The 12814-nt window shown below is 31.1% G+C and overlaps 1 protein-coding gene across 1 annotated transcript; it reads left to right on the plus strand.

Annotated features, from left to right (window-relative positions):
* Nucleotides 1–2854: 2854 nt before the first annotated feature.
* Nucleotides 2855–6096, plus strand: LOC131940269 (zinc finger protein 883). The gene is made up of 2 exons (XM_059298910.1): nt 2855–2880; nt 3592–6096. Exon 2 carries the CDS (start codon nt 3598–3600, stop codon nt 5170–5172), a length of 1575 nt encoding a protein of 524 aa, XP_059154893.1. The 5' UTR covers nt 2855–2880; nt 3592–3597; the 3' UTR covers nt 5173–6096.
* The last annotated feature ends 6718 nt before the right edge of the window (nt 6097–12814 follow it).

The raw sequence follows: 12814 nt of genomic DNA on the forward strand, positions 1-12814 counted from the left end.
ATTTATTTAGACGATGAGCACTTTAGATATATCACACTATGGCGATCAACTCTTTTTCCTCTATTTCTTTTTAATCATGGGTCAGATGTCCGCGGCCACATAGTCGTGACACACAGGGCCTACATACAGAATCCAACTTTATATATACAGTGTTTCTTCCAGACTTTTTTCTCCGGGGGGGGGGGGCACTTGAAATTTTCGGGGGGGGGGGGGGGGTAAACTTTCTTCGGGGGGGCGGACACTGTTAAAAGTATATATTTTCTATATAAATTATATAAATTTCATTTCGTTCGGGGGGCGGTAAAAAAAATTCGCGGGGGCTTAGCCCCCCATTTGAGATGCCAGGAAGAAACTCTGTATATATATTAGACTATTAGATTATATTACGCCTTTTTGTCGACTCCGACACACCCATAACACGAAAAGCTGCATATGCCTCTGACTTCGCCACAAGCTGAGGAGATCGATAACGAATATCATGAGGGAAGTAATTTTTTAAAAAGATGCAACTAAAACATGGTTAATCTAGGTTGAATAATTACTGGGTCTATATATACTATATATATAGCTTAGTTAAGCTAAACTTTTAATGTAGATCTCGGTCTTGTAATGATTACTTTAAAATGCGATATTAAATATCCGATTTGGATCTAAATCTATTTTTGGGTTTAATAAAGAAAAAGTTCCATATTGCGGGAAAACAAGGTCACTTCCGCCTTGCACTGAAATTGTTAAGTGAACAAAAATACATTTTTTAAAAATCATTATTTAGATTTTAGTAGGTAAGCATGTTCTAAAATTAAAACATTTCTAACAATTTTAAAATTAACAATGAATTAGGCCCCTACCTTTTGTTAGTAATAATATACTATAAAGTCTCTCCAAAACTAAAGTTAAAGCAAAGCTATTTATAATTTAAGTTTTAGTAAGCTAAACACTCAGCCTAACCCCTAAACTGGCTAAACCAAACAAACACTGAATTATCAGAATTAACTTAGATTTTAGATCTAGATTTTTAGACAAGAAGTCGAACTTTATCTATTATCTAGATCTAGATTTCTAGAATCTACTTATTAATCAGTTACTTATGCTAAAAAATTGGTATAATAGTAATAATAGTATATAATACTCGATCTAGATTTTATATCTAGAGTATTGTAGAGTCTAGACTAGATTCTAGAACTAGAATCTAGACTTTGACTCTAGTAGTTCAGTTAGTGACTAGATTCTAGGGTAATCTATCGTTTTAGGTAGATCTACGTAAAATCGCCCGCGACTAGTAATGTGAAATCAGGTGACTCCTTAAATGTTAATAATTATTTCACATTTTGAGGAGGATTTATGTTTTGAAAAATACAAAAATGTTTCCTAGTTTCATTTTTTATGTACCTGTTTTTAAACAACTGAATTAAAACTTTTCAGTAATAAATGAAGACTAGCGATGTTTCCAACAGATGCAACCATGTTCATTTACTATAGCAGCCATCTTGTTTAATTTTTTTTTTTTAACTTATAGCGCGAGATTCAGGGGGAAGCCACTCTATTTTACAAATGGCTGCTTTTTATATAGCAAATCTTGCTCGCAAACACTGCTGTCTAAAGTTAATTTCTGGCCTATATTGATATATTTAGCCATTGATTTAGGTTTATTATTCATTTATCTATAACATTTGACACAAATATATCACAATATACTTCTATTAAAGCCTTGATAATGAGGTAACTTTTTCGTACATTAATAGCTGTGGGCGATTTTACGTACCCAAAACGATAGATTACCGATCTACTGATCTAGACTGACAGTCTAGCTACTTTACCTAGACCTAGTCTAGGACTAGCTAGATCTAGACTTAGTATAGACTAGACTCTTTCTAGTCTAGAGACTTTCTAGTAAAAAGTTTCTAGTTAGAACCTAGTATTTTAGTTAGTTAACCCTACCCCCCCCCCCCCTCCCAGATCCCAATGTTTAATTAATTCATAAACTACTTCAATAACATCAGATCTCCTCATTTTAAAAACTTCATCACAAAATGTGAATTAACTACCAAGATAATGTAATGGGATCAACCCGAAGTGGCAAAGTGGAACTTCAGACATTTTTAACTTGTCTTTAATGGCAAAATCCCACTGAATAAGTTAAACAGGGATTTCAACCAGGCATTTATGCCCTGTAAAAATATTAAGTTGCACCCCTGTTGTCAAGTTGTTATATGATGAATTATCAGTCAGTATCTGGATACGAACTTGAGCGCATCAATAAAATACAACTGCTTTTATGTTAACCATACTTGTGTTTAATCTATTATCATCCATCAATTCATCATTTATATAGATCTATTAATTGTTAATTTAATTGATTTAATTTAGCTTTAATTACTTACTAATTAAACTCCATTTAACAATTAGATTCTACCAGTCTTGAACATTACTCATTAGAGCATGTCATGGGTGGAATCTACACATTAATTTGTATAGAAAAAATAGAGAACAGATCTATAGTAGATTCTAGATCCATATATCCATATACAAGATCTGCATGCAATTTAATAAGAGGTATATATATATATATATATATATATATATATATATATATATATATATATATATATATATATATATATATATATATATATATATACATATATATATATATATATATATATATATATATACATATATATATATATATATATATATATATATATATATATATATATATATATATATATATATATATATATATATACATATATAATGTACTGTGTGAATAATTAATGTAATATTTTAATTTTTAGTAAGCCTGCCTCTACCAGCATGTACTAATAGCATTCAATGATAAACAGATAATTCTCTTTCAGATTATGTAAAGTGTTCATCTATGTAAGTATTCTTTGTTTTGATTTTTTAATTTTTTTTTTAATTGTCATACCATACCAGCATGTGTGTGTTATGTGTATTAAATCAATAGTAGTTGATCTACTTGTTAATTTTATTTTATTTTTGGCCTACTGAATTTATACAGATGCAAAAGTTTTAATTTAACATTCTCATCAGCATCATCATTTCCCCACATAGGGCAGATGAAGTAGAGCTCATCTGCTTAAGATGACCCAGACATACGAAGGACAGCACTATGCCCAGCTGCGTTTGTTTCCCTAACTTAAGTTAGGTACCTATCAGAGCTGGGTGGACTCAAGTACATTCCACTGATTTGAACCAGAATTTGAACTCGAGACTCTCGAGTTAGCAGTCTAGCTCTCTACCGCTAGGCCACGCCATCTTCGTTTAGCATTCTAAATCTTGCTTATAATTTTTTCATCTGCATACATTTCTATTTCCCAAGACCTCATATTCAAATTATTTATCATTTTAAAAAATATTAAAATTCTTATCATTACTTTTGATTTGACTGCTTGATTGGCAATATAGCAATTTATTTCATCCTAAAGATTTCCTGAACAGTATCTGTATTCATACCCCTACTATTTAATATATTCTTGTTCAGCTTCAATGAAGATAATCCTACTAAATTGTTATTAATTATTTTAGGGTTGTAATAATCAGAAATTTTTCATTTTAATTCCCAAGTAGTTTGAAATGGATGAAGAAAATTTTTTTAAAGAATCGTCCAATGCAATCAAGCAAGAATCAGGTGAGGAAATAAAACCAGATATTATATCTAACTTTTCAAGTTTTGTGGACATAAAACCACAAGTACCAACACTTTCCATTTTGAAGCTTGAGAAACCAGAATATTCAAACGTACAACAAAATGATTCACCAGATTCAACAGCTCATATTGAAAATATTTCACTCTTGATTTATAAGGATTTGAAAGAACTGAAGTGTTTAAATGCAAAACTTGTAGATCATTTATCTTTTGATGAACAGTTGATGTTTCGACAAAACAAGATTTACAAATGTGATATGTGTAATGAACAGTTTGTGAGCTTAGAATACCTTACACAGCATATAAAACTCCACACAGGACAGATGCAAGCTGCATCAGCATTAACACTATTTAATAACAGTATTTATGGATGCAAACAGTTTGCATGTGATGCTTATGAAAAAAAATGTTTTTGTAAATCCAAGCATTATGCATCCAAACAGAAAAAGATCCATTCTCAAGGCAAACATGAATGTGATGTTTGTCATAGAATGTTCAATAAGAAGCCTTACTTAGTAAAACATAGAAAAGTTCATTCCGAAGATAAACATGAATGTGATGTTTGTCATAAAAAGTTTGTATATAAGTTTAATTTAAAAAGTCATGCAAAAATTCACTTTGAGGATAAACATGAATGTGATGTTTGTCATAAAATGTTTAATCAGATATCTCACCTAGTTAGACATAAAAAAGTTCATTCAGAAGATAAACATGAATGTGATGTTTGTCATAAAAAGTATGTACATATGAATGATTTAAAAAGACATACGAAAATTCACATTGAAGATAAACATGAATGTGATGTTTGTCATAAAAAGTTTAATCAAATATCTCATCTAGTAAGACATCTAAAAGTTCATTCCAAAGATAAATATGAATGTGATGTTTGTCATAAAAAGTATGTACATAAGTTTCATTTAAAAAGTCATGCGAAAATTCACTTTGAAGATAAACATGAATGTGATGTTTGTCATAAAAAATATCAACATAAGTGTAATTTAAAAAGACATACAAAAATTCATCTTGAAGCTAAACATGAATGTGATGTTTGTCATAAAAAGTTTAATCAAATATCTCACCTAGTAAGACATAGAAAAGTTCATTCTGAAGATAAATATGAATGTGATGTTTGTCATAAAAAGTATGTACATAAGTTTCATTTAAAAAGTCATGCAAAAATTCACTTTGAAGATAAACATGAATGTAATGTTTGTCATAAAAAGTATGTACATATGTGTAGTTTAAAAAGACATACAAGAATTCACTTTGTAGATAAACATAAATGTGATATTTGTCATAAAATGTTTAATGGGATATCACACCTAGTAAGACATAAAAAAGTTCATTCCGAAGATAAACATGAATGTGATGTTTGTCATAAAAAGTATGTACATAAGTGTAGTTTAAAAAGTCATGCAAAGATTCACTTTGACATGTTTGACATGAAAAGTATTTACATCAGTGTAATTTTAAAAGACTATAAAAATCCACTTTTCAGATGATCATGAATGTGATGTTTGTTGTAAAGTTTGTTCAGAAGTATTATTTAGTAAGACAGAAAATTTCATTCTGAAGATAAATATGATGTTTGTCTTAAAAAGTATGTACTTAAGTATAATTTAAAACATACAGGAATTTACTTTGAAAATAAAAAATAGATGTGATGTTTGTGAAAAAATATAAATCAGAAGTCTTATTTAGTAAGACATAGAAAAGTCAATTCTAGAGATTAACTTGAATGTGATTTTGTCATAACATCTGTATTCTATGTCTTTTCAAATAGCCAAAGTAAATTTCTTTCCAAATGAAAGTAAAAAAATATATTTTGTAAAAAACAGTATCTTAATAAGAATTGTGTGTCATAGAACACTAGTGTTATGGAACTAAGCACTAATTTTTTCTTTAAAAAAATGTTTTTAAAATAATTCAAAATGCTTCACTATATATTCACTAGAAATGTAAAAGTAAGTGTTTTTACTGGAGAGACCAACCGCAAAATGGCTTTTTTTACAAGTATTTTTATCGCGGAGCATATTTGCTCTATAAGTATAACAGATGATTTTTGCAATAGATAATGACTCGTATAGGATTTATTTAATCAAAAAAAATTTTTTTATTTAGAAAAGTTTTAAATACAAATAGCTTACATTATTTACCCTCAAAAATATGGTCAGCTCCTAGTTTATGTTCCTATTTCAGGTTCTACATATTTTGACTTAGATTTTTAAGTTTTATCTGCCTAAAATAAACATTCTGTCTGATGCAGGACTAATAGCTTGTATCCTGTGTTTATACTGTTTTATGTGTTTATACCACAATCTGTAGCAAGTTCATGCAAGTGGACATTAATTAATGATGTTGCACATGCCTAGGAACAGTGGCATCATTAGGTAGGGTGTCACCTGGTGCTTTAAGTGAGGGTGTCACTTTGTGCTATAACTGAGGGTGTCACCTGGTACTTTAACTGAAGGTGTCACTTGGTGCTTTAAGTGAGGGTCTCACCCTATCCACTTTGAACAATTTTGCATTTTTGATTTGGTGTCACCCCTCTCCCCCTATTATTTTGTTATCTTAACTGGACTGAACATTGTTTTGAAAGCAATACTTACAATTACACCAAACAGTGTCACTTGGTGCAAACTGCACCCCTGCCTTATGATGCAGGGGGAGTAGATGTAACAGTTAATAGCTAATATATTAGTAGTTAACATGAGTCAATCATCACTTCAAAAAAATCTTAAGAAGAATTTGAGTTTATACAAAACACTTGTAGAATAGCATCATGTTTTTGTAGATCTGGTACCACACAAGTAAAACAAGTTATGTTGAATTTTAAAAATGTGTTGGTTTAATTGTTGCAAAGTATTGAGTTTGATAGCGATGAGTTTTAATTACGTCTGTGTTACCTATAAATAATACCCACCATTCCTTATGTAATAACATAAATCATTTTAAATCTTGTTCTTTGTTGAATATAAATGTATACATTATTACCAACCATTATTTTAAATTCCTGTTGTATTTCTAAATATTCAACTGGTATTGACCTTTGTTCTTGATTTATTTAAATGGATACAAAAAGTAGTCCACGGGCCAAGTTATAATACTTTACTTTTCTACTATAGTTATTTTTCTTTTTTTTTTATTCATCGTGTAAACATGAAATGTTTTTAAATCGTGTGGTTAAAATACCATTTTAAGCAAACTATTAATGTTAGTTATAATTTTCAAATTGTAATATATTAAACTGAAAAATAACAAATATTATTATTCAGAAAAGTGGTTCATCAAAAACACATGATTATACCCTATGAGTTAATTTGTGTGAGTTAAACTCATGTTTTTTCATTAGATAAATTAAAAATTTTAATCTTTTTTTTGTTTACCTTATTTCTTTTGTGTTATTGTATAGAGTAAAAGTTTTCGACTAATAGGTTAAAGTGCTGTTTTGGGCACATAGTATATAAAGAAGAAATAAAGTTAACCCATTTCTGTGAACCCAACATATGAAGAGATTGCTAGGTCAGCAATAATGGCAGTTGCCTTTACTTTCCACAAAGTAAGTCTGATACCAACTAGAATGGGATAGACTCAGATTCCAGGAAACAAACTCGAGACTTTCAAGCTAGCAGCTGTGCACTCCACTGTCTGGCCATGCTGTCCCTCTGGGTCAGTAAAGTTAGGGTTATAAATATAATCAATGGATAAGATTTAGAAATTTTGTTGGCCAAAATCATCAAATATATTTTTAAATGTAGTCAGAACCTAATTCTTATGAATAAATATTACAAATTTAATCATTGATTAACATAACTACACCTAGTGTAGGACTATAAATAATTGTACACCCAAAAGGATAAAAATAAAAACCATCCAGGAAGAAAGATAAGAATTTGATTCTTCTTTTCAAACATCAGGTAACAAAATAAGCTGTGAATCCAGCAAATAAATAAAAGATTAACATCCAAAATTGGGTGGTTACTTCAAAAACACTCATCACCACAATTTATATATCAAAATAATTGTTTAAAAGCTAACATAATAAAACCATAGCAAGAATCTTTGTTTTGGCATAATGTGAAGATGGGAGAGAGTTGCACATTTTTCTTTAAGGGGAAATTCGATAACTTGTCCATGGAAAAATAAAACAGGTTGTCTTATTGTTTCACTAATAGAACTATTGTATGAATGTACTTAACTTTGTACAAATGCTATATTATCACTATACTCTTAGTAAACCATATCCTGTTGACAAATTATGCATAAAAAAGCTACATAAAACACTAGTCTGCATTAGATTATCGTGCGATAAAGTGCAATGCACTTATTATATACACGAGATTGAAACAATTACAATTTCCTCACATTACCTAGACCAGAGGCGTAGCGAGGGGGGGGGGGGCGGACCGCACCGGGTAACACCCGACTTCGCTACGCCACTGACCTAGACCACCTCACCTCTTCCAAACCACGACACATTTCAGCATAAGAGAACTCACTGCAAAGCAAAAATAAGTTGGACGTAAACTGTCTAAACAGTTAGTCCTTGATGTAATTTCAATAGACGGAAAAATTCATTGTGGAGAAAAAAAAACATAAATGTTGTTATAAGAAAACATGTTTTCAGCAGCTACACTTCTTTTAGGCTTGAATATATAGCAGAGTTTCTTCCAGGCATCTCTTCGGGGGGGCTAAGCCCCGAAAAAATTTTACCGCCCCCCCCCCCCCCGAACGAAATGAAATTTATATAATTTAGATAGAAAATATATACCTTTAACAGTGTCCGCCCCCCCGAAGAAAGTTTACCGCCCCGCCCCCGAAGATTTCAAGTGCCCCCCCCCCCCAGTAGCGTACGCAGGGGGGGAGCAGGGGGAGCGGCCGCTCCCCCTCTGGCCATTTTCAGCAAAGTGGCGCCTTTTTGGAAACTTTTTAAACTCAAAGTTTTAAACAATGATATTTGTTAAAAAAAATTTTGGTCGGCACATGTAAATCACAAGATTTCTTTTCATGAAGCAATTATTGTACTAGTCTAGTAGTGTCTACGTTTACAACACGTATTAACAGCTGCATCAGTTTTTCATTTTAAAAATAACCATCGCGATGCATTGCAATGTTTAAAAGACTGACGCTATGTTCACTCTTGAGTTGGTTATCTCCCCCCCCCCACGCACATACACCTCACTACCACCATTATGTAGAGCGACCTTAATGTCACACCTAGGTATACACTGGGTTGGATAATTGACCTAAAGTGACCGGACAGTGGTGAATGAAGTTGAACCCAACCCCCTCCCCAACCCACCCCGAACTGATCTGTTAAGTACATGTAGAAAAACGCGTAATGATGTACCAAAGTACCATGCCGCCAGAAAATTAGCTTTAAAAACTCTGTGAATATTGTTTTTGCAATTTCCAAGTAAAAAGGTGTGTGATCAATACAGTGATCTAACCCATACCTATCACTATGTTAAAAAAATGATATTTAAAGAACACAAAGAAGCAGTAGTTATTTTAAAAATATATGATCTGAACTATAAAGACCGATGCTTAGTCAAATGTAGGCTGTTATCCCGATCGTTCTGCAATAAAATTGAAAAGCATGGTTTTATACCAACTCTGATTTTAAAAACTTTCATTATGCTTTAATACTTTAGCATTTATGATGACGATATATTAAATTCTGAGTAGAGACAAAAACATTATGTTAACACGAATAGTGTTAAACAATTTCATTATATTCTAAAGTAATTATTTATTTGTTTTGACATTAATATATATACATGTGTAGATATATACATATTTATATAAGAGAGTGATTATTTCCCCTATTTCACTTGTCTTAAATAATTCCCCAGGAATTTTTATGTTAGAAATTTTTTTACAAGAATAACAAAACAGATTGTGTTACGTTCATTGTATTTGGATGTAATGTATATATATATATATATATATATATATATATATATATATATATATATATATATATATATATATATATGTGTGTATATATATGTTAGATTGATACAAATTTCAAATTTTGTTTTGTCGGCCTACATTGTGTGTTTTTTCTTATTTCTTCAGAGTGCTACTTTCAATTTATTTTACATCATAGAGAAGTACTGACATACAGCTAGTGATTATATATATATATATATATATATATATATATATATATATATATATATATATATATATATATATATATATATAATACACGTATATAGAACGGGTTAAAAATTCGGCGCCTTTTTTTGCTCTTTTCGCTCCCCCTACAACGAAAACCTGGATACGCCTCTGCCCCCCCCCCCCCCCGGAGAAAAAAGTCTGGAAGAAACACTGATATATAGGGGTCATCCATAAATGACGTCACGCTTTTTTGGACGATTGTTACCTTCCCATTTTTTGTGTTCTGTTTATTACTTGTAATTTGAGACGAAAAGACGATTTGAAAATTCCAACAATCGTGATTCAATTTGTCCACACGTAACTTTGTCTGAACCAGTGTTTCTTTCAGACTTTTTCTCCGGGGGGGGGGGGCACTTGAGATTTCCGGGGGGGGGGGCGGATTAAAATTTCCGGGGAGGGTGGAGCGGACACTGTTAAAAGTATATATTTTCTATATAAATTCCAGTTCGTTCTGGGGAAGGGGGGGGGGGGGGGTAGAAGAAACACTGGTCTGAAAAAAAGGTCTACCTACTGGAGTGACCGGCATACCAAGAAGAACTATCGATGATGATGGTTTACGTATACATGTTCATTAAAATAATAACATTATGCTCGATTTTTACTCATAGTTTCCTTTTCTCATTGAGTCTCTTGTGTGTACAAGAGGATTAGGGTTTTAGGGATCGGGAACTAGGGGTTCAAATGTGACCTAAGAAACATAGGGACCCTTTTAGCTGTTTACTAAAAAAATTACATTGGAATTTTAAAACTTGTTTTAAAATTAAAATGTAAATCCAGTTTCTTTTCTACTGTAGAAAAATTTTAAAAGTTCTAAAAAGAACCATCTGCTCCCAACAAAAAAAAATAATAATAAATTGTTTAACAAAACTACAGGGTAATAGACCTACTTAATAATATAGTATAATACAAATCAGGACGTATAAAATGTACAGAATAGTTATATTATTTAGAACCCTTCCCTCGTACGTAAGTAGCAGTCAATTTCTTTGCTTCCCACGTGTAACGCCTTTGTAGGAGCCTACTAATACTTTTTGTAAAGGGGCCACTTCCATTCACCCCCCCCCCCCCAACCCGTGAAAGTGACGTCAGTTATCCACTCTACTCTCCCAATATAAGGCCTATAATTTTTCTTGAAATTAGTTAGGCTTCAATCCCGTTAATCAGGCTAAAAACTCTTTTGGTTTTGTTTTTTTTTAATGAGGTACTAGATCTATAATGCTAGATCTAGATCTAAATTGAATAATTTATTTGATTAATAAAAATTCGATACAATGTTAGTTTTGGATATGAATCAAAAGTTAAATTACACAGCGCGGGAAAAAGTTTCGTCTACACATTCGACGGAATAACTGAAGAACACACATTTTTAAACATGATATAGATCTAGATCTAAATCTAATTAATAATTATTAATTAATTATAATAATAAGTAGATAGGCCTTTAGACTTTAGATCTATATTAAATATTATCTAAATCTAAAAAATAGATTTACCAAGTAGAAGTTAGTAGATCTATTAAGTTAGTTAAGTAAGTAGTAAGTAGATCTAGAATCTAGATCTAGTTCTAGTAAGTAGATCTAGATCTAGAATCTAGTAGATCTAGAGACTAAAATTTAGAAATGTAAAATATACTGGTAATCTATCGTTTTAGGTACGTAAAAAAATCGCCCGCAGCTAATAATATACGAAAAAGTTACCTCATTGTCAAGGCTTTAATTAATAGAAGTAGTCTATCTATATTGTAATATATTTGTGTCAAATAATATAGATAAATGAATAATAAACCTAAGTCCTAAATCAATGGCTAAATATATCGATATATCATATAGGCCAGAAATTAAGTTTAAACAGCAGTGTTTGCGAGCAAGATTTGCTATATATATAAACAGCAGCCATTTGTAAAATAGAGTGGCTTCCCCTGAATCTCGCGCTATAAGTCTATAAAGAAAAAACTAACAAGATGACAGCTACAGTAAATGAGCATGTTTGAATCAGAGTTTCTTCCAGGCATCTCTTCGGGGGGACAAAGCTCCCCGAAATTTTTTTACCGCCCCCCCCCCCCAACGAAATGAAATTTATATAATTTATATAGAAAATATATACTTTTTAACAGTGTCCGCCCCCCCCCCCCCCGAAAGTTTCAAGTGCCCCCCCCCCCCCCCCCCCCCCCCCCGGAGAAAAAAGTCTGGAAGAAACACTGGTTTGAATCTGATGGAAACATCACTATTTTCATTTATTACTAAAAAGTTTTAATTCAATTGTTTAAAAACAGGTACATTAATGTCAATAAATGGAACTTTGAAACATTTTGTAAATTTCTAAATTAAAATCCTTCTATAATTATTAAAATTCAAGGAGTCACCTGTTTTCACATTATTAGTTGAGGGCGATTTTACGTACCTAAAGCGATAGATTACCAATAGAGTATTTTTAGGGCTTCCCTTTCACCTAGAAAACCTAGATTATTCTAGATCTAGGCACTGTAGTGTGACTTTAATAAACAAACAAGTGAAGCAGAGCTAATCTAAAATCTATTTATTCTATGGTTATTTCATTTGTGTTTTGTTGTGTCTCTTTTAATTTCTATTATTTTGAATAATTCAATAACAGCTTCAACATAATTAGGCCTACTTTAAAAAAAAATACAAATTTAACAGGTTTATTGTAGTCAGAGTAAAATGTGTAAATTGGTTCAAATAGTTTGTGACAAAATGTTGTTAAATTAAAATTAATGCAAAAATATCTAGAATATAATATATATATATATATATATAATATATATATAGACCTACATAATATATGATCTTACATTATTTTTATACATATGTTGTATTTCTAAAAGCCTTGTAGAAGACTGTGTTTGTAAGGAAAAATACTGGCTTATTATGCCAGTGATTAATTTTTAAATTTTGTATTATCTTTTTTTTTTTAGAATAAGGAACTTATTTTAATGCATGC

This window comes from Physella acuta, unplaced genomic scaffold, assembly GCF_028476545.2.
Source record: "Physella acuta isolate Inbredline_101_S28 unplaced genomic scaffold, ASM2847654v3 ptg000314l, whole genome shotgun sequence".
NCBI lineage: Eukaryota > Metazoa > Mollusca > Gastropoda > Physidae > Physella > Physella acuta.

Excerpts from the sequence above, each read along its gene's own strand:
- LOC131940269 (XM_059298910.1), top strand. The coding sequence starts at position 3,598 with ATGGATGAAGAAAATTTTTTTAAAGAATCGTCCAATGCAATCAAGCAA.